At 39.4% G+C, this 23,651-nt stretch overlaps 1 protein-coding gene across 1 annotated transcript in view; it reads left to right on the top strand.

Moving 5' to 3' along the window:
* Positions 1-3,358: 3,358 nt before the first annotated feature.
* LOC118643098 (lysine-specific demethylase 5D-like) overlaps positions 3,359-23,651 on the top strand; it is a 128,012-nt gene continuing 107,719 nt past the window's right edge. The window contains 1 exon segment of the mRNA XM_036280995.1: positions 3,359-3,550. Within this exon segment, the coding sequence (XP_036136888.1) occupies positions 3,359-3,550 (192 nt within the window).

The raw sequence follows: 23,651 nt of genomic DNA on the forward strand, positions 1-23,651 counted from the left end.
TACACACGCGTCTGGAAGATCAGAGTATGGCTTGTATTCTTTGCCACAGCAGGAAATCTGGAACAGGAGGGGAAGGTCCAGCCAACAGGAAACACTCCTCAAAGAGAAATGAATCACCCAAGGTGGAAGAGGTAGGATCAGGGACCATGTGGGGCTCTGAGGCAAGCCTGACATATCCTTGCCCCTCACCAAAGATTTCTTACACGTGTATCTTGTGCTTTGTATGGGCCATGCCTTATTTAACACATTATATTCATAACACCTTATGAATATTCACCTATTCAAGCCCCATGACTGCCCAGTGGTAGATATACAGTGGTGGTCCCCACTTTATAGATGAGGGAATTGATCACAGAGAGGTTAAGTAACTTCCTCAAGTCACAGAGCTATAAATGACAACTAGAATGCAAAGTCCTTGCTGTTGACACAGTGCTTTTGGGTTGTCCTAATACTGTGATATTTATTCACATCAAAGAACATCAACAGAAAGACTAATCTTATACTACTACTACTACTAATAATGGCCATGTGTGGCCTTCTCTATGTCCCATAAAAATTAGCAAAGTGACTCTGGCCAGTGTAAGTCAGTGGTTAGAGCATCAGCCTACATACCGAAGGGCTGTAAGTTTGATTCTCAGTCAAGGGCACATGCCTGGGTTGCAGGTTTAATACCCATCTCTGGTCAGGGCTGATTCAGGGCGTAACCAATTGATGTGTCTTTCTCACACTGATGTTCTCTCTCTCTCACTCCTCTTCCTTCTCTCCCTTCATTCTATCTAAAAATCAATGGGAAAAGGATTCTTGGGGAGGATTACAACAACATCAACAAAAATAAAATGAATCTCGAAAGACAGCAGCATCAGGGAAAATACAAATTCTTGGCTCCTTGTCTCCTTGATCTCAGCGTGATTAAAGACCTTTAAAAGCTGACACTTTCTCATCAACAACAAAATACATGTGTTGTCAAGAATGTGGAGAAACTGGAATCACTGTCATTGCTGGTGGGAGTATAAAACAGTGCAGCCCCTGTGGAACTGGTATGGTGATTCCTCAGAAAACTTACACATAGAATTAGTATATGGTGCAACAACCCTGCTTGTGGATATGTACTCAAAATTAGGCAAAGCAGAAACACAAGGAGGTATTTGCACACCCATGTTCACAGCAGCATTATTCCCAGGAGCCGAGAGGTGGAAACCACCTAAACATGCATATGGATGACTGCACAGACAAAATGTGGTCCATGCACACAACGGGGTGTTATTTAGCTTGAAGAGAAAATTCTGATACCTGCTACAACATGGATGAACCTTAAAGAAATTCTGCCGAGTGACCAAAGGCAAACACAGAACCTGAAATACTGTGGAATTCAAATTACAGGAGGTCCCTTGAGCAGTTCCATTCACAGACACAGAAAGCAGAACACAAGTTTTCAGGGCTGGGAGGAGACTGGAGGTTAAGAGTTCAGTGGGGACAGGGTTTCAACTTGGGTAGGTGAGAAAGTTCTGCAGATGATGGTGGTGTGTAGCACAACATGCCTAATGTCCAAAAATGCTCCTAAATGGTACTCTTAAATATGTTAAAAGTGTACATTTAAGTTTGTATATCATAACACAATTTAAATAGCACCACAATAAAATAATGGTTTCTGAAGAGCAAAGATGGTTTGGATTGATTCAAGGAGCCAGAGCCAGTGGTTTGGCGACACCATCACTGCCCTTTCCAGCACCCATGTTTGTGTTTGCTTTCACACTTACGCTCAGTCCTGTCACTGCCCAGAAAAGAATGAGGCGATGCTGGAGATGGCATTACCTGCTGACAATCATAACTGGCAGTCAGGTGATATTCAAGGGTCTGCGTTAACAAAGCTAAGAGCCAGGAGGCTTGGAGACTGGCCCCAAAACGTGATCTTGCGAGTTTCAGTCAAAAGGAAGGGGGCCTGGCTTACCTGTCTTATAGACCACCTGATGACAGTTAACCTGTTCACAGAGCAGATGAACGGGTTAAACTAAAGTGACCCCCTAAAATCTCAAGGCTGTTCTCACCCGGGCAAACAATAAAAAAGAAAACGAAAAACACACCACAGTGGTTCTCCAACAAATACAAATAGGTAGGAGAACTTCTCAGACATCCAAATGGTAGTAACTGACAACTGTAAAGGAAATAAAGGAATCAAAGCATTTTATGTTTCGTGACCACCTGGCTGTTGACCAGAGACTGCTTAAAGGTCGGAGCCATTGCACACATCTTTAAGCTCTGTGAAATCTTGCTAGAATCGAAATGTCTTTTTTGAGGTCTGAAACCAAATAGTCATTGTAATTCAGGATTGTCTGTAGTAGAAAAACAGTGGAAGGGCCACAGTGAGGGTGAGAAAGGTATCATGCTAGGAGCCAGGGTCAAGACCATCAAGAATGTGCCTTCCTGAAGTGTCCTTGGACGAGCAGCCTCAGGTCCATCCTGACCCTGCCCCCATGTACAGCTTTGTTCTGCTTCACTTGCAAAGGTCAATCCCACACTCCTTGCCCTCTCTCCAACTGCAGATATGGCTGCCACCCCTCTACGATTCTCGGGGTAAATCTGCAGTTTGCCTGCAACACTCCCTTCCAGAAACACACACACCTGATACAGACACCAGGGAGCCAAGTGTTTGGAAAAGAGGAAAAAGAGCAGATGAAAAATGGCAAAGCGGCAGAACGTGGGTGATACTTCTGGTTTTATTTTTATTCTTTGCTTCTTTTGATTTTTATTTCACTTGCAGTATAATTTACAAAGAGTTAAACATAGTAACTTTAAGTGTGCAGCTCAAAGGGTGTTTGCAGAGACTCAATGTAATCTCAATGCAGATCAGAGGCAGAATATTTTCGTGTCCCCAAATTTGTTCGGACCTCCAGTGGGGCAATGGCCACAGTGACGGACCCCTCTGCCCTCACCCCGACCATGGGCTTTTGGTTTTCTTTGTTCAGCATGATGGTTTGGGAGTCACGTGTATTCTTGACCATATCATCTTCTGGTTCATGTTCATTGATGTGTAGCATTCCAGGCATGGACATGCCCAATCGGTGTGTCCATTCTTTCAGTAATAACCATTTTGGGTGTCGCCAGATTGCAGGCTACTATGGGCAGGGACTGGTTGATGTTTACAAAGACGCACATGTTTCTCTGTACTTGGATGTTGCCACTCGCAGGGAAATAGAAAATGTGTGCTCTGGACACTTCGGTTTCTAACACAAGTGCAGCTAGTCTGGCATCTAGGTGGACTTTGGACATTTCTCACAGAACTGTACAATTATTGTGCCTCCCTGATTTACTCTGTTGGGGGAGCCTCCCTCTTAGAAGAGGACTCAGGAAAGGCAGACAGATGGAGTCCTCCATCCGTTCTGACCTGTCTCCTGGGAGAAGAGCAGATGTTCTTGGGGAAACATGTAGAAGACACAGTGATGGAGTTTACGCCTCCAATCAGATACCTGGGTCATGTGAACGAGTGTTAGAGCAGAAACTTAGCTCTCCAGCGAACAACGCTGCTACTTGCTTTGACTATTATGACAGAGGGGTGCGTCATAGGGCCCGTGGTTTGTCCCAGTGTTGTAACCCAGGAGATCGACCACACTCAGACTCCATTTTTCAGTTTTGGGGTATGTTTTATTACCTGCGCAGGGACTGCAGCCAACCTACACAGAGGAGAACTGCAGCCCCGAGCTCAGGGGGAGGGTTGCTTGTATAGGGCAGGGGTCATTCAAGAGTTTAGCAGAGCAAGCAAGCTGCTTGTACAGAAGCCGAGGCAGTTAGCGATAAGCAGGAGGGAACGAAGGGGGGAGGGAGCTGAGGTGAAAGGGAACTGGGTGAACTGGGTCAGCATACATTTGTCCTGCTATTCATTTTATTATCTAAGTTTTAAAAACTAACAAATTTGAGACAGATATCAGCGGTCAGTCAGGTGCAATACACACATGTTGAACAGTTACAGTTTTATGGGGTAAAGGGAGCTTCAGTTTCTCCCTATCAGTTTCTTTACAGAGCATGCAGGACACTCTGGCCTTGGGGCCGTTTGTGTCCTCCCTTTTCTTGAAGGATGTTGCTTTTCAAATTCCCAGTGAAGGTCAAACTCTAGTTAATTTTTATGGGGCTAAAGCCCTCTATAACATTCCCCATTGTTCATCTTGCTGTCTCTGAGGTTGTTAATTAGGGCAGCTTAAAGACAAGTTGGATTCTAAGGACAGTGAGCTACAACACCAGCACCGCCTTTGACCTGGCACAAGCCTCTAGAACCTCTGTATTTCAATCAGCATTGGAAGGAGGGGGCCACCTGACCCCGTCCTCTGTCTGCCAAGGGTGCCATGGGCTTCCAGGTGCTCAAGCCACCACGCACATTCCCCAGGGCAGCCCAGTGGGTGCCAGGAACGAAAAGGTCTATCAACAGATAAAAAATATTTAACAATCACTTAAGTATATGAGAGCGCCGTTCTATTATAAACCAAGTATCTGGAAACCATTCTTGCTCTTTATTTGATGTGCTTATGTTGCCACCTAGTGGAAATGTGGAAGAATGCTCCATAAATGTAGAATGAAACCCAGAAGTGGTCTTTACATTCTAATATACTAAATCTAATGAATCATTTAAAATTAATACATGCTCTTTGTAGAAAATTTTGATTACCCAGGAAAGTACAACAAAAGAAAAAGTCACCCATCATCTCACTTTGTGATTGGTTTAGGATTCTGAGCTCCTGCCCAGGGGAGAGAGAAAGATCAAGGTGCAGATTTTTCTCTCTGTAAGCAGACACCTTTTCAGCTCCTTAAGTGTTAACCTTTGACTTGTTTTTGATACTTGATTCTTCCTTTGCTCAGCTATCATCAAGTCTCCTTTCTAAAAAAAATAGACACTAGTAATTTGACCTGTCATATGCTGTGTTTGCTTTAAGTTGTTTCTCTTGTTCTGGTTTCAGTTTTGTCGTGTGCTATGATTTAAAAAGTTGCAATGAACATCTTATATATAGTATGTGAATACACATATCTTGGTAAAATGACATAAATCTTTCTATAATGCAAATTCCAAACAGAATTGTTATGAATAATATATGCCCTGGTCAGGGTACATTCTAGAATATACTAGTGAATTCAGAAATAAGTGGAACAACAGATTGATTTCTGACCCTCTGTCTTCCTGCCATTCTTTCCCTTTGACGCTCTCCAAAAACAATCAATAAAAATTTTTTTAGTTGTGTTTCTATTTACTTTTTAGGGAGAGAGAGATCAAAACATCGCTGTGAAAGAGAAATATAGACCGGCTGCCTCCTGCACGCCCTCTAGTGGTGACTGATCCTACAAACTGGGCATGGGCCCTGACTGGAATCCAACCGAGACCTCTCAGTAAATGAGGTGAGGCTCAGTCCACTGAGCCTCACCGGATGGGCAATATATTAAAAAAAAAAAGAAAGAAAGAAAGAAAAAAAAAATCACTGCACTCTATGACAGCCATTTTCAGATTTTTACCATATAGAGTGAAGCCATTTTCATTATTTATTTCATGTGTTTATGCTGCCACTTAGTGGACAAGTAGAAGAATATTTTATAAATATACATAATTCCCGATATGCCATGTATGGGATTCGAAACGTGGCAAGGATAAATACAGGAATCAACGAATTTATGGATGAATAAGTGAAACAACAAATTGATCTCTCTCTCTCTCTCTCTGTTTTTCTTTCACTCTCTCCAAAATCAATCAATAAATGAAAATAATTTTTAATCACTGATCTATATCAGAGCCACATTCATTTCCAGACCAAATACCAAGAAACCATTTTTGCTATTTATTTGATGTGCTGTCAATTGGTGGAAAGATAGAAGAATGCTCTGTGAACATAGAATAAGTGATAAAAGCTATGTGTTCATTACACATTAAATGTTACTACATAAAAATTACTATTTAAAAATAATACATGGGCAATTTAGAAAATTTACAGTACCCAACAGAGTAGAAAGAAAAGAAAAAAAAAAAAACAACTTACCTATAATGTCACTTGGATACTGAGTTCCTAGGCAGGGGAGATAGAAAGTTCAAGGTGCAAGCATTCTCTCAGTATAAAGTCAACTTTTCTGCTCTTTGGGTGCTAACCTTAAACTTAGTTTTGATACTTGATGTTTGCTTTGCTCACCTATGATCAAGCCTCTATTAAAAATTAACATTTAGCGCAGCCAGAGTGCCTCAGTGGTTGAGCATGGATCCCTTGCAACAAGAGGTCACAAGTTGGAATCCTGGTCAGGGCACATGCCCGGGTTGTGGGATGGATCCCCACTAGGGTGCGAGCAAGAGGCAGCTAATAGATGTATCTTCCTCTCCCTCTCTCACCAAAACATCTATACAAACGTTTAAAAATTTATTAAAATTTTACCCTGTTCAGGTACTTTAGTTGCTTTAAGTTTGGTTAGTTGTTTCAGAATTTTTGTTTGTTTGATTTTAGTATTTTTAAATATTTTATATTTATTGTTTCAAGTATGACAGACGCCCCTCCTTTATCCTTTCCGGATACCTTCCTTCCCACTCCCCCTATCCACCCTCACCTTCACTGCACTGTTGTCTGGTTGTCTGTGTCCATTGGTTATGCATTGGTTATACAAGTACTTTGGCGTATACCGTGCTTTATGTTTCATTATGATAAAAAATGTTTCAACTGACATCTTATGGTATAGGAATACACACACACACACACACACACACAGAAATACATATATATATCTCTTAGTAAAATATGTAACTAATTCAGCATTGTGAATGACAAACAGGGTCTTGCTGAATGGATACATGCATTTATAAACTTAATAGATATTGCACTCGCAGGTAGCTGAGTTGGGTAGAGTCTCACCCCAATACGCCAAGGTTTCGGGTTCCATCCCTCATCACGACCTTACAAAATTCAACTAATGAATACATAGATAAGTGGAACAGCAGATCAATGTTTATTCTTGTGTGTCTCTGTCTGTCATTCTCCCTTCCAACATCTTCAAATACAATCCATAAATAAAAAATTAACACTATCATTGAACTATATAACAACCACATTCAATTTCCAACCAAAAACCAAGAAACCATTTTGGCTATTTCCTTGATGTGCGTATGCTGCCACCCAGTGGAATCATAGAAGAATGCATCATGACTGCAAAATAATTCATAGAGTCCAAATGTGTTTTTACATATTGATAAAGATACTAAAAATAATTCATTGCTAAAAATTAAAATATGTCCATTCTAGAAAATTGATAGTATTCATAAAGTAAAATGCAGGGAAAATATCTGCCATTATCTCACTTTGCCAATTCCTTCTGGATTCTGAATTTCTTCACAGGGAAGATAGAAAGCTCAAGGTGCAGTTGTTCTTTCCACATACACTTCGGTTATTTGCTTTCCAGTGCTAACCTTGAACTTACTTTTGATACTTGATTCTTACTCTATGCTCAAGCCTCTTTAAAAAAATTCTGTAATTGGATCCCATCAAGATACTTGGGTTGATTCAAGTTTCTAGTTTCAGGTTTTTGTTTTATTTTTGTTTTTGATAAAATGTTACAATAATCATCTTATATATTGTATAATGTAATTGCATACTTATTTCTAGAGTGTAAAATGCAAACGGGGTCATGTTCAACGGCTTCATGTCTTATAAATGTAATTGATGTTTCCCTGGCCAGGGAGCTGAGTTAGAGTGTCATCCCACCATGCCAAGTATGCGTGCTCTATATCCAGACAGGGTAAAACGCAATACTCAACCAATTAATACATGCATAACAGGCACAACAAATAGATATTTCTTTGTCTCTCTCTTTGTCTCTATATATCTCTCTTTCTCTGTCTCTCTCTCAAAAATCAATCAATATTTTATTTAAAAATCAGTGAACTTGATAACAGCCACGTTCAATTTCAGACCAAATACAGTAAAACCATTTTTGATGTGTGTATGCTGCCACCTTGTGCATATAAAAAGAATGCCTTATGTTTGCACAATACTTTATGACATTCAGATGTGTTCTTTATATCTTGATAAAGACACAACATATAATACGTTATTAAAATTTATATATGCTCATTTTAAAAAACTTCAAGTTCACAGACAGAAAGAAAACACTGGCCAGTATAATTACTATGCCATTGGTTAAGGATTCTGAGTACCTGAGAAGGGGAGAGAGACAAAAGGCCCAGTGGTTCTCTCAGGACAAAGTCAATTTGCAGCTCTCTGGGTGCTAACCTTGAACTTAGTTGTACTAGTTGATTCTTCTTTTGCTTGCCATTTATCAAGCCACTTTTTTCAAAATTAAAAGTTAACCCTGTTCAGATACTTTGGTTGCTTTACTTTCTGTCTCCTGGTTCAAGTTTTTTATTTTATTTTTCTTTTTTAGTCACCATATAAAATATGGCAATGAACAATTGGTTAAAACATCATCTTTTATTCCCAAGGTTTCATGATCAATCCCAGGTCAGAGAACATATAAGAAAGAACAATTGAAAGCATAAACAAGTGAGGAAAAAAATGTGGTTTACTTTCTCTGTTTGTCATTGTCTCTCTTTTTTTCATTTCACATCTCTCTAAACTCAATCAATAGATTAAAACATTTTAATCACTGAACTATATAACAGCGATGTTCAATTTCAGACCAAATACCATGAAACCATTCTTGCTCTTTATTTGATGTGCTTATGCTGTTACCTAGTGGAGTAATGAAAGAATGCTCAATGACTGTAGAATAAAATGCTGAAGTGTTCTTTACACACTGATATACAAAATTTACTTTACTATTAAAAATTAATACATTCTCATTGTAAAAAATTTCAAGAACCCAAGATTAAAAAAAAAAAAAAATCAGCCACCACCTCACTTTGCCATTCATTTAAGAATCTGAGTTCCAGCTCAGGGGAGATAGAAAGATCAAGGTTCAGTTGTTTACTCTGTTTAAACTCTACTTTTCAGGCTTTGGGTAGTAACTTTGAGCTTGATTTTGATACTTGATTTTTACTTCGCTCACCTATCACTAAGTGGTTTTTTTCAGGAAAGATACTAGAAATTTGACCTGTCATTTACCGTGGTTGTTCTAAGTTCTTTCTCTTGTTTTCTTCTTGTCTTTTATTTTCTTTCTTTCTTTTTTTTTTTTTTTTACTTAGGTGTGAGTTTTGTATTATGTGAATTTTAAATATTTGCTATAAACACCTTATGAATAATACATAATAAACACAAACATGTGTGTGTATGTGTGTGTAATCTTGGTGAAAGTACATAATTCTTTCTACAGAGTAAATTCAAATCAATGATGTTTTCAATAGTACATTCACTTATAAATTTGATGGTTATATCCCTGGCTGGGTTTCTGAGTTTGTTAAAGCATCCTCCCCATAGGTCAGGATTACAAGTTAGATCCCAGGTCATAGCACATACAAAAATAAGCCAGTGAATGCTGCATAAGCAGAACAACAAACTGATGTTTCTCTCTTTCCATCCCTCCCTCCATTTTCCTGCTCTTGCCCAAAAATCAATTAATCAATGATATTTTTTAAAAATCACTGATATAACAGCCACATTCAATTTCTGACCAACTACAGTGAAACAATTTTTGCTCCTTATGTGGTGTGTGTATGCTGCCACCTAGTGGAAATATAGGAGAATGATCTATGAATGTGCAACATAATATCCACATATGTTCTTTATCTATTGATAAAGGTACTATCGATACCTTACTAATGTTATTCCATGAACACTTTAGAAAATTTTAAGTATGCAGACAAGGAGAAAGAAACCCCTGAACAGAAAAATGATTTTGCTATTGCTTTAGGATTCTTAGCTTAACAGGGAAAATAGAAAGATAAAAGGTGCAGTTGTTCTCTCTGTATAAAATCAATTTTAAGCTGTTTGGGGGCTAGTTTGGAACTTAGTATTGATACTTAGTTCTTTCTCTGCTCACTTATCATCAAACCTCTTTCTAAAAAATTAAAATTTAACCCTGTTCACGTACTTTGGTTGCTTTAAGGTCTATCTCTTCTTTTAGGTTTTGATTTATTTTAACGCAATATAAAATGTTGCAAAGAATAATGCATAAAAACATCGTCCCAATACCCAAGGTTCAGGATCAACCCCAGGTCAGAGAACATAGCAGAAAGAACAAATGAATGCATAAATGAGTGGAGCAAAAACAACATGCATTTCTCTTTTTCTCTTTCTCACTCTAGCTCTTTCTCTCTGTCACTTTTTCTCTCTCCAAAATGAATCAGTAGATGAATAAATTTGAAAAAACACTGAACTGTTTAACAGTGATGTTCAATTTCAGACTAAATACCTGTAACCATTTTTGCCATATTTGATGTGCCTGTGCTCCCACCTAGTGGACATAAGAAAGAAGGCTGTATGAATATAGAATACAATCCTGAAGTGTTTGTTACATACTGATATACTACATCTACTTACTATTAAAAATTAATACACATTAGTTGTAGAACATTGAGAATACCCAGGAAAGTACCAAAGAAGAAAAAATTACCCATGATCTCACTTTGCATTGGTTCAGGATTTTGAGCTTTTAGGCAGGCAAGAGAGAAAGATTAAAGCGCGGTTTTCCTCTGTAAATATATATGCTTTACTAGTAAATATATTGGCACCCAATATAGAAGGACCAACATATATTAACAAACTTCTGGAGGACTTCAAAGGAGAAATCAACTGCAAATCAATCATGGTGGGGGTATACAAACCCAGCTGATATCACTGGATAGATCCTCTAGACAAAAAAAATAACAAGTAAATACACTGGAAATGATGCACTAGATCACATGGATTTAATGGATACATGCAGAAAAATACTCCCCAAACTGTAGAATTGACATTCTTCTCCAGTGCACATGGGACCACATGTTAGGGCACAAACTAAGTTTCTACACATCCAAGAAGTCTGAAATCATATCAAGCACCTTCTCAGATCACAATGGCTTTGTATGAGTCATGCCTGTGTTCTATCCAGGGCCACCAGGCATAAACTTCAAAGCAATCTGTCAATGGCTGCTTCTTGTGCTGGGCTTGGAGGTCCTCAGGCAGAGTTAAGTTGTGAACCAATGCCAGCTGTTTCTAGTGCCTTGTCTGGGGCCTCTTACCAAGAGGTATAAAGCTCACTGTGGCCAGATGATGCTTGTGTGAGAGAATTTAGAAAAATCTGAAACAGGAGCCAAAACAGGTCAATCCTATGGTAAAGATACTGGAAATAGTTTGGGTGGGCCTGAAATTTGGGTGGGGCAGGTTGTCAGGAAATAACCAGGGTGGGAAAAACAGTATGAGCCAGATTCCTGGAGTCCCAGATATGGCCATTTGCCTGCCCTGTGGGGGAAGGTCTCACCAAAGGAACAACGGTCTCCACCAGCACCTCTATCCAGAAGAAAGCTGCCTCTCCTGTCCTCACCCTGATGCCAAACAACTTATATCTTCATGACATGTCTCTGATGCCTTTCAAGCTGCCTCCTCCATGCTGGAGCCTGGAGGGCAGGAAATGGAGAAAGTCCCTTTAAGAGGATCTTCCTGGGGTAACAGAAGCATCAGCCTCACTCAACCTTATTTTCCACTGGTTTTATATCCAAAAGGTATGGGGACTTCTCTTCTGGCATTGGAACTGTTGTAACCCAGGAGATCGACCACACTCAGACTCCATTTTTCAGTTTTTGGGGATGTTTTATTACCTGCGCAGGGACTGCAGCCAACCTACACAGAGGAGAATTGCAGCCCCGAGCTCAGGGGGAGGGTTGCTTATATAGGGCAGGGGTCATTCAAGAGTTTAGCAGAGCAAGCGAGCTGCTTGTACAGAAGCGGAGGCAGTTAGCGATAAGCAGGAGGGAACGGAGGGGGGAGGGAGCTGAGGCGAAAGGGAACTGGGTCAGCATACATCTATTCTGCTATTCATTCCATTATCCCAGTTTTAAAAACTAACACATTTGAGATGGATATCAGCGGTCAGTCAGGTGCAATACACACATGTTGAACAGTTACGGTTTTAGTTTAACAGTTACAGTTATAGTTACGGGGTAAAGGGAGCTTCAGTTTCTCCCTATCAGTTTCTTTACAGAGGATGCAGGACACTCTGGCCTTGGGGCCGTTTTCTTGAAGGATGTTGCTTTTCAAATTCCCAGTGAAGGTCAAACTCTAGTTAATTTTTATGGGGCTAAAGCCCTCTATAACATTCCCCATTGTTCATCTTGCTGTCTCTGAGGTTGTTAATTAGGGCAGCTTAAAGACAAGTTGGATTCTAAGGACTGTGAGCTACAACAGGAAGTCTGAGTTGGGAGACTGGTATGAAATGGGGACCATTTGACCCACAGAGAGGACCTTCACAGCCAAAGTATCCTTCTGACTTTTGTCCACCACAGGTGGGTGTGAGACCAGTCAAACTGCCTCCACCTCTCCTATCAATCTTGGTGTGGCTGCTTCTTTAATTCCATAGTTGTAGGTCTTCAATTCTGCTTGATGTCAGGGGGTTCTGAAGGATGTTTGTCTTGTAGAGTAGTTTAATTTTTATGTGCTTGTGGGAAGAAGAGAAGAGTGCCCTATGCTGCCATCTAGACTGCAAGTCTGGTTTAACTTTGATTTTTTACTTCTTCTGGTTTTATATTTCACTAGCAGTATAATTTACAAAGAGTGAAACATATTAATCTTAAGTGTGCAGCTTAAGGAGTGTTTGCATTATTACCCTGTAACCTCCATGCAGATCAGGAGAGAGGAAATTTCAATCTTCCTTAACATTCTTCATGCCTTTCATGGGGCAATAGTCACAGTGTCTGACATCTCTGTTCTCACCTCAATCATGGACTTTTGGTTTTCTTTGTTCAGCATAAAGGTTTGGGAGTGACCTGTGTTTTTGTTTTTGTTTATTTTTTGTAATTACTCAAACACTTTATTTTAGAGAACCTTCATTGACTACATTTTCTAGCTCTAGTAAATCTGTCCCAGTACCTGATTATTACATAGCATAACGTAATAGTACTTTGTGTGTGTGGCAGAAATTATGGCTGCTGCAAGTGCTGTTTCTTCCCAAAAAGGCATTCTTTCTTTTTCCTGCAACAGAAATGGGGCCAGGAATGGGCGGGGGGTTAAATTTTCACTGATCATCTCCAAAGGGGTTCCCACCATTCTTCAACATATAGCATCATCCTAGCATTCTCTATTTTCCCCAGTAGACATATCCTTTCTTACAACAGCCCAGAGTTGATTGATTTCACGCCCAATTGGGGTGAGCCATGAAAATACAATCTTTATTACTAACAATAAATTTACCTTATAGAAACCTTACAAAAACTGAAGTTGCATCCTTACACAACACTCAATAATTCTTTCAAAAAAAATTTTTTTTTGCATATTTATTTTTCTTTTTTCTTCTTTTCTTTTTTTTAATTTTAATTTATTTATTTTTTATCAATTAATTTTTCTTACAGACGTTTCCAGCCACTGCTTCCCCCTCCCCCTCCCTCCTGGCCCTTTCCCCAGTTGGTTGTCCATGTCCACTGTTCATGCATACATGCATATAAATTCTGTGGTTTATCTCTTCCTCACCACTCCCCTATTTAGGGGATTGTCAGTCTGTACCTTGCTTCCGCATCTCTGGGACTACCCCCTTCCTCAGACTGTTATGTTCATTACATTCCAAAAATAAGTGAGATCATATGAAACATTTCTTTCTCTGTTTGGCTTGTTTCACTCAGGATGATACTTTCCAGGTCCTTCCATGTAGTCTCAAATGATAAGAGGTCTTTCTTTCTTACAGCTGCATATACTCCACTGTGTATATGTACCACAGCTTTTTTATCCATTCGTCTACTGATGGACACTTGGGCTGTTTCAAGATCTTAGCTCTTGTAAATAGTGCTGCTTCAAAGATGGGGGTACATGTATTCCTTCTGGTTGGTGTTTCAGGCTTCTTAGGATATATTCCTAGAAGTGGGATCACTGGGTCAAATGAAAGTTCAATTTTTAATTTTTTGAGGTAACATCATATTGTTTTCTATAGTGGCTGCACCAGTCTGCATTCCCACCAGCAGTGTACTAGCGTCCCCTTTTCTTCACACCCTTGCCAACACTTGTTGTTTGATGATTTATTGATGGCTGCCATCTGACAGGTGTGAGGTGATACCTCATTGTTGTTTTAATTTGCATCTCTCTGATGATTAGTGATGATGAGCATTTCTTCATATGTTTCTTAGCCATTTGTATGTCCTGTTTAGAGAGGTGTCTATTCTGTTCCTCTGCCCATTTTTTAATTGGATTCTTTGTCTTTCTTTTGTGGAGTTGTATGAGCACTCTATATGTATTGGAAATTAACCCCTTGTCTGATACATCATTGGCAATTATGCTCTTCCATACAGTGGGTAGCCTTTCCAATTTGACAATTGTATCTTTCGCTGTGCAGAAGCTTTTGAGTTTGATGTAGTCCCATGTGTTTATTTTCTCCTTTGTTTCTGTTGCCTTAGGTGATAGGTCAGTAAAAGTTCTGCTGCATATGATGTCTGAAATTTTGTTACCTACAGTCTCTTCTAGGATTTTTATGGATTCATGAGTTACATTTAAGTACTTTATCCATTTTGAGTTTATTCTCGTGTAGGGTGTAAGTTGATGGTCTAGTTTCATTTTTTTGCAAGTAGCTGTCCAATTTTCCCAGCACCATTTATTAAAGAGGCTGTCCTTACTCCACTGTATGCTCTTGCCACCTTTGTCAAATATTAATTGAGCACATTGCCTTGGGTCCATTTCTGGGTTCTCTGTTCTGTTCCACTGGTCTATATGCCTGTTCTTGTGCCAGTACCAGGCTGTTTTGATTATGGTGGCTTTGTAGTATAACCTGAAATCTGGTATTGTTATCCCTCCAACTTTGTTCTTCCTTTTCAAGATTGATGTGGCTATTCGAGGCCTTTTGGTTCCATATGAACTTTTGAAATTATTGTTCTAATTCTGTGAAGTATGCCGTTGGTATTTTGATGGAGATTGCATTGAATCTATAGATTGCTTTGTTTAATATGGACATTTCAATGATGTTAATTCTCCCAAACCATGAACAGGGTATGTGCTTCCACTTTTTTATATCTTCCTCTATTTCTTTTTTCAATGACCTGTAGTTTTCTGTGAATAGGTCCTTTACTTCTTTGGTTAATTTTTTTCCTAGTTATCTTAATTTTTTTTTGCCGCAATGGTAAATGGGATTGTTTTCTTAGTTTCTCTTTCTGTGAGTTCATCATTGGTGTATAAGAATGCCATCGATTTCTTGACGTTAATTTTGTATCCTTCTACATTGCCAAATTCATTTATTAAGTCTAGTAAACTTTTGATGGAGTCTTTCGGGTCTTCTCTGTACAGTATCATGTCATCTGCAAACAATGACAATTTCACTTCCTCCTTTCCAATTTGGATCCCTTTTATTTTTTTTTCCTGTCTGATTGCTGTGGCTAAGACTTCCAGTACTATGTTAAGTAGGAGTGGCAAAAGTGGACATCCCTGTCCTTGTTCCTGTTCTTAAGGGAAATGTTTTTAGTTTTCTGTCCATTGAGTATGATGTTGGCTGTAGGTCTTTCATATATGGCCTTTATCATGTCAAGATATGATCCCTCTATTTTCACATTGGTGTGCATTTTTATCAGAAATGGATGCTGGATTTTGTCGAATGCCTTTTCAGCTTCTATTGATATGATCATGTGGTTTTTATGCTTCATTTTTTTATGTGATGTATCACATTTATTCATTTGTGAATGTTGTACCAGCCTTACTTCCCTGGGTTGAATCCCACTTGGTAATAGTGATAGTTTTTTTGGTGTATTGCTGGATCCGATTTGCTAATATTTTGTTCAGGATTTTGGCATCTATGTTCATCAGGGATATTGGCCTGTAGTTTTTGTTCTTTGTAGTGTCTTTTTCTGGTTTTGGAATTAGAATTATGCTGGCTTCATAAAAGGAGTTTGGAAGTCTTGCTTCTTCTTGAATTTTTTGAAATAGTTTGAGGAGAATGGGTATTAGTTCTTACTTGAATGTTTGGTAAAACTCCCCCATGAAGCCATCCGGGCCTGGGCTTTTGTTTTCTGGGAGAGTCTTAATTACATCTTCAATTTCTTCTCTTGTTATTGGTCTGTTCAAGTTTTCTATCTCTTCCTGATCTAGTTTTGGGAGACTATGTGTTTCTAGAAATTTGTCCTTTTTGCTTAAATTGTCTAATTTGTTGACATCTAATTGTTCATAATAGTTGTTCACAATCTTTTGTATTTCTGTGCTGTCAGTTGTTATCTCTCCTCTTTCATTCCTGATTCAGTGTATTTGGGTTCTCTCTCATTGTTTCTTGGTGAGTCTAGCTAAGTGTCCATCAATCTTGTTTATCTTTTCAAAAAACCAGCTCTTTGTTTTATTGATCCTTTGAATTGTTTTTTTTGGTCTCTATGCCATTTATTTATGCTCTGATCTTTACTATTTCCTTCCTTCTACTTGCTCTGGGGTTTTCTTTTTGTTTGCTCTCTAATTCTTTATGTTGTGAAGTTATATAGTCTATTAGAGATTTTTCTTCTTTTTTGAGGTAGGCATGTAGTGCTATGAACTTCCCTCTCAGAACTGCTTTCACTGCATGCCATAGATTTTGTGTTGTTTTGTCTTCATTTTCATTGGTTTCCAGAAAGTTTTTAATTTCTTCCTTGATCTCCTCGGTGACCCATTCATTGTTTAATAACATGCTATTTAGCTTCCATGTGTTCGAATGTCTTTGTATGTTCTTCTTGCAATTGATTTCTAGTTTCATACTGTTGTGATCTGAGAAGATGCTTGATATGATTTCAATCTTCTTGAACTTGTAGAGACTTAGTTTGTGCCCTAACATGTGGTCTATCTTTGAGAATGTCTCATGTGCACTTGAGAAGAATGTGAATTCTGTAGTTTTGGGGTGTAGTTCTCTGTAGATATCTATTAAATCCATTTGGTCTAATGCTTCATTTAGAGTTTCTGTTTCCTTGCTAAATTTTTGTCTAGAGCATCTATCCAGCGATGTCAACGGGTTGTTGAAGTCCCCTGCTATAATTGTATTGCTATCGATTTCTCCTTTGAAGTCCTCCAGCAGATTTTTAATATATTTTGGTGCTCCTATATTGGGTGCATATATGTTTATCAAGGTTATATCTTCCTGTTGGATATATCCTTTCAATATTATGTAGTGGCCTTCTTTGTCTCTAATTATGTCCTTCATTCTGAAATCTATTTTATCCGATATGAGTATTGCTACCCCAGCTTTTTTTTCTTTTCCGTTTGCTTGGAAGATTTTTTTCCATCCCTTCACTTTCAATATACGTGAGTCTTTTGTTGTGAGGTGGGTCTCTTGTAAACAACATATAGATGAGTCATGCTTTCTTATCCAATCAGCTACTCTGTGTCTTTTTATGGGAGCATTCGATCCATTTACATTTAAGGTGATTATTGATATGTACTTATTATTGCCATTTTTGTTTAGTGTGGTTCTATGTTTCTTCCTATTTCTCCTGGTAATTACAGCAGTCTTTTAACATTTCTTGCAGTGCTGGTTTGGTGCTAGTGTATTACCTTAGCCTTTTTTTTCTGTCTGGGAAGCTCTTTCTTTGACCTTCTATTTTGAATAATAGCTTTGCTGGGTAGAGTAGTCTTTGATTCAGATCCTTGTTTTTCATGACCTTGATTACTTCTTGCCATTCCCTTCTTGCCTGTAGTGTTTCTTGTGAGAAGTCAGCTGAGAGCCTTATGGGGTTTCCTTTGTAGGTAACGTGTAGCTTATCTCTTGCTGCTTTTAGGATTCTCTCTTTGTCTTTAATTTTTGGCAGTTTGATTACTATGTGTCTTGGTGTAGGCGTGTTTGGGTTCTTCTTACTTGGGGCTCTCTGTGCTTCTTAAACTTGAATGCCTCCTTTTAGGGAAATTTTCTGTCACTATTTCTTTGTATATATTCTCTATGCCTTGCTTATTTTCTTCTTTTTCAGGGACTCCTATGATGCGAATATTATTCTGTTTCCAGTTGTCTCACAGTTCTCTTAAGCTGTCTTCCTGTTTTTTAGTCGTTTTTTCCTTTTGGTTTTCTGATTGGTTGATTTTTTCTAGCCTTTCTTCTAATTCACTGATCCGGTCCTCAGCTTCCCCTACTCTGTTTTTTAGGCCTTCCAATGTGTTTTTCATTTCTGATATGTCATTCTTCATTTCTTCCTGGTGGTTTTTAATATCCATCTGGTTGATTTTCAACATTTCTATGTCTTTACTCATGGTGCTCATATCCTTACACATGCTGTTGAACTTCCGCACCATCATGGCTCTGAATTCTAGTTCTGTTAACTTGTTTAACTGCACCTCATTTATCTCATCTTTTGTAAAGGTCTCATGGACTTTCATTTGGCTTTTGTTTCTGTTTTTCAACATTTTGGCTATCACAGTGGGCTTTGGAGTCTGCCAAATTTACCCTGTGGGTGTTGGTGTTCTGCTGTTTCTGGTTCCCTCTCCTGGGTTTGGATGAGCCAGGGAGGACCCACTTTAAACACCACCTTCAAGCCTTCAAGTCTTGGCTTTTCTGGGTAGTGTTGCTAGCCCAGGGAATGGTAGTTATCCTCTAGCTTTTTTTTTTTTTTTGCCTGGAGTCTATTAGTAGAGGTCACCTGAAGACCCTTGGTTTCTGAGTTGCCTGAAAAACTCCCTCAGGTGCTCAGTGTAAGAGGATTTCCCCAGGTTGGGGCAACTGCTGATTGTTAATGGTTCTCAAGTAGCATTTCAATGGCCACCAGGTGGGATTGAATCTATGAGGGAGGGGCCTCTGCCTCACCTCTCCCCAGGGCCCTGGGAAGGAGCAATATGACCACAGTCCTGTGTGGCTCCACTCAGCGAAAGCTCTTAGCACCCTCCAAAACCCTAGTGTCCCCACACAGTTCCAGTCCAGTCTGCCTTTCCTCTGCTGAAGCTCAAGGTGAGTGGCTGCTGCCAATTTAGCCTCTGTCTAGACTCTGCGTCATGGAGCCGCCTGGGACTTTTAACCCAAGAGCACTGCTTCCTGCCAAGGGTGGTCAAGGCTGTGGCACCAGCAGAGGTTTTTTCACTCAGCAGAAGCCCCAGGACTGAGCCACGGTAGCGGGATACTGCCGGGGTGGCTGCAGCTTCCAGTAGAGTCCCCTGGTCCCCGCGAGTCTGTGCGGCACCAGAGGAGGGCTTAGCATGCAGAGCATCCAGTTGAGTCTCCTGGTCAGAGACAGTCCATGCCAGCCCTTGCGGGCTGAGGCCTTAGCAGGTAGCAGGGTTCGCAGAACTCGGGCGGGGTCACACGGGAGGCTTTAGCAGCAACTTCCCATAGCTGCCACCACCGCCCCCGATTCCCTGGTCTCAGGGAGTGCGTGCCCAGTCAAGCGTTTGGGAGGCAGCAGAGTTCACATGACTGGGCGGGGTCATAACAGAGGCTTTAGCAGCAACTTCCCGCCATGGAGTTTCCCGTCCCCGTGCTGGCCAGAGGGTTTAGCAGCCACTTCCCGCCATGGAATCCCCTGTTCCCCGCCCAGGCCTCTGCGGACTGTGGGCTCCAAGCCCCCTCTCGCGTCCTCGCAAGCCTACCAGGATTGGGTCGGTGACCCTGGTTAAGTGGTCCTCCAAGGTGTTTTTCGGTTGCCCCTTCCTGACGATTTGCTTTTATTTTCGTCGTGAATCCAGTTTGGTTCTGGGAGATGGTATGTGTAGCTCCATTCACTCCACCGCCATTTTTCCTCCTTTCTCACCTGTGTTCTTGACCATATCATCTCCTGGTTTATAGTTATTCATAGTTGTGTAGCATTCTTGGCCTAGACATGCCAACCAGTGTGTTCATTGTTCCACTGATGACCATTTGAGGTGTCTCCAGATTGAAGCCATTATGGGCAGAAACTGGTAGGTATTATAAAGATGCACATGTTTTCTCTGTACTTTGATGATGATACTTGTGGGGCAATAACCGAACACTTAAGTTTCTAAGACAAGTGTAGCCAGTGAAAAATGTAGGTGGACTTTTGGCATATCACAGAGAACCGTGCCCTTATTGCTGCTCCCCAATTTTCTCTGTTGGGGGAGCCTCCCTCTTAGAAGAGGACTCAGGAAAGGCAGACAGATGGAGTCTTTTATCTGTTCTGACATGTCTGCTAGGGGAAAAGAGGATGTCCTTGGGGAAATGTGCAGAAGACACAGTGATGGAGCTCACGCCTTCAATCAGACACCATGGTCATGTGAACGAGTGTTAGGGCAGAAACCTAGTTCTCCAGCGGACAACACTACCCCTTCCTTTGTCTATTATGACAGAGGAGTGCTCAGAGGACCAAGGGTTTGTCTCAGCACTGCCTCTGACCAGGCACAAGCCTCTAGAACCTCCGTATTTCAATCAGCTTGGGTGCGGGAGCCACCTGACCCCTTCCTGGATCTGCCACAGGTACGCCAGGCTTCCTGGTGCTCAAGCCACCACGCACATTCCCCAGGGTGTCAGGAAGAAAAGGTCAATCATGAAATACAAAATATTTAACAATCACCTAACTATATGAGAGCATTGTTCAATTTCTGACATAATACCAGAAAATTATTTTTGTTCTTAATTTGATGTGCTTATTCTGCCGCTAAGAGGAAATTTGGAAAAATGCTTTCTAACTGTAGAATAAAATATATAAGTAATCTTTATATTCACTTATTATTTAAAACTAATACATGCTCATTGTAGAAAATTTAGTGTACCCATGAAAGTACACACACACACACAAAAGGTTATCCACCATCATACTTTACGATTGGTTCAGGATTCTGATTTTCTGTTCAGGGCAATAGAAAGATCAAAGTGAAGTTGTTCTCTTTGTACATTGTTACTTTTTCAGTCCCTTGGGTGCTAATACTTTTCAGAATGGCTGCCATCAACAAATAATCAAACAAGTGTTGGCCAGGGTGTGGAGAAAAGGGGACTCTAGTACACTGCTGATGGGAATGCAGACTGGTGTAGCCACTATGGAAAATTATATGGTGTTTCTGCAATAGTTAAAAATAAAACTGCCATTTGACCCAGCAATCCTACTTCTAGAAATATACCCTAAGAAGCCTGAAGCACCAATCAGAAAAAGTATATGTTACTCCTATGTTCATAGCAGCACTATTTACAATTGCTAATGTCTAGAAATAGCCCAAATGTGTGGATAAAAAAGCAATGGTACATATACACAATGGAATCCTATGCAGCTATAAAATAGAGAAATCTCTTATTATTTAAGACCACAGGGAGGAGTCTGTAAAGTATTATGCTAAGCAAAGTAAGCCAATCAGAGAAAGACAAATACCGTGTGATCTCCCTTATATGTGGAATATAATAAACAAAATAAGCTGATGAACAAAATAAATCCAGAGACATAGTAGTAGGGTTCCAATTGACAAACCTCAGAGTCTCCTCTGAGAGGAGAGGGAGGAATGGGATAAGCCAAAGAACTTGTATGCACATATGCATTACCAATGGAAACAGATAACAATGTTGGGGGTCAGGTGGGATTGAAAGGAGGGTATCTTGAGGGGAAAAGAAGAAACATCTGAAGCACAAATGAATTGCAAAAAAAAATACTCAGCTTTCAAATCTTTGGGTACAAATCTTTGACTTGCTTTTAATACTTAATTCTTGCTTTGCTCGCCTATCATAAAATTTATTTTGTTAAAAAGAAGATACTAGTAATTTTGCCTTTCATATTCTGTGGTTTCTTTAAGTTTCTCTTGATTAAGTTTTAGCTTTGTATTCTGCTATTGATTTGAAAAGTTTGTAATGAACATCTTATATATGGGATATATATATATATATATTCCAAACAACCTTGTATATATATATATCTTGGTGAAATGACATAACTTTTTCTATAGTGTAAATTCCAAACAACGTTGTTTTTAATAGCATATGCACTTACAAAGTTGATGGACATATTCTTTGTCAGGTAACTGAGTTGGTTAGAGCATCATCTCCATAGGCCAACATTGTAAGTTTCATCCCTGGTCAAAACACATACTAGAATAAACCACTGAATGCATAAATAAGGGGGACAACAAATCTTTCTTTCTCTCTCTCTCTTTCTCTTTCTCTCTCTCTCTGTATACATATTGTTCTCTCTCTGACATCTTCTCTCTACATAATCAATAAATCAATAAAAAATTTAAATCACTGAACTATATAACAGGTACATTGTATTACAAACCAAATAATGTGAAATCATTTTTGCTTTTTATTTAATGCATTTATGCTGCTACTTACTTGAACAATACAAGAATGGTTATGAATGTAGAAAAATTCATGGTGTATTATTTACATATTGATAAAGATACTACGTATAACTTCTAATTAAAATTAATACATGCTATTTCTAGAAAATGTAGAGTATCCACAGGGAACAACAAAAAAATTGTTTTCAGCATCTCACTTTGCTACTGGTGTGGGATTCTGAGTACCTGGAAAGGAGACATAAAAGATCAAAGTGAGGTCCTTCTCTCTTCATATCAATGTCCAGCTATTTGAGTGCTAATGTTGAACTTTCTTTTGATACTTGATTCTTGCTCTGCTTACCTATGATAAAGCCTCTTAAAAAAAAATACTAGTAATTTGAGCTTGCTCACGCACTAGTTGCTATAAGTTTTGACTCTCATTTTTTTTTTTTTTTTTGCTTGGTATAGAATTAGTTTACCATTACTTTGTTTTTATTTTGTTTTAACATTTGGAAGATATTGTTATTCATTTTTGCTCTTTGTTGAGAAGTATGGCGTTTGTTAGAATAACTGTTGATAACTTGATCATGATACTTGCTCTCTGGTTTCACTTAAAAATTTCTTTTTGTATCTGAAGTTTCTATATTTCCACTGTGATATTGAAATCTAGTGAGTGGAGGTCACAGATGCTGCTTAATAGCCTACACATGCACATGGTCCCCATCTTCAAAGCACAAAGTCCAAAATGTTAATAGTGCAGAGGTGGAGAATCTTTGTTGTAACATAACCAGTTAGAATGTCATAAAGATCTCTAAGCTCCAAACATGATTATATTAAAAGAATGGGGCCAGATTGCGGAAAAGAGCAGCAGAGAAGAATATAAACTTCAGATACACCTGGAAGATCTGTTTAATTGGAAATGACTGGATGAATACAACAGGGTGACATGCACACGGGATGTTCCTTCAAGGAAACTTCGGCCAGCCATTCCAAAGATCAGGCCCTTCATTCAGACCTTTATTTTTAAATATTTGGCTGTACCTCTGAGTTTTACTTGATAATGCGGTTTGATCAAATACCTATCCACAAAGAAGATAATAGCACTAATGAGCCAGAGGCTGGCCTCTCTGATACCTAGTGGCAACATGTAGGAGATGTACTTATTGTTTAGCATGTGTTTTCCAATAGGAAAATTAGGTGGAAACTCAAGGGTGATTTGGCCATAAAAATCTACAGTAAAATTTCAGCTCACAAAAACAGAGATAACAGATGGCATTGATGATGCAGATAAAATCTGGGTATGGGGCTTTGATACAGCTGGCTTAGACTGCCAGTGATGCAAACACCAGGGAAATTGGTGTCACCAAGTTGGCCAAAAAGACCAGTTCCTACGCATAGTAAATTTCATCTGGAGTGACACAGCTCTTGTTTAGTTTGACATATGTG

This window comes from Molossus molossus, unplaced genomic scaffold (assembly GCF_014108415.1).
Source record: "Molossus molossus isolate mMolMol1 unplaced genomic scaffold, mMolMol1.p scaffold_m16_p_30, whole genome shotgun sequence".
Taxonomy (NCBI): domain Eukaryota; kingdom Metazoa; phylum Chordata; class Mammalia; order Chiroptera; family Molossidae; genus Molossus; species Molossus molossus.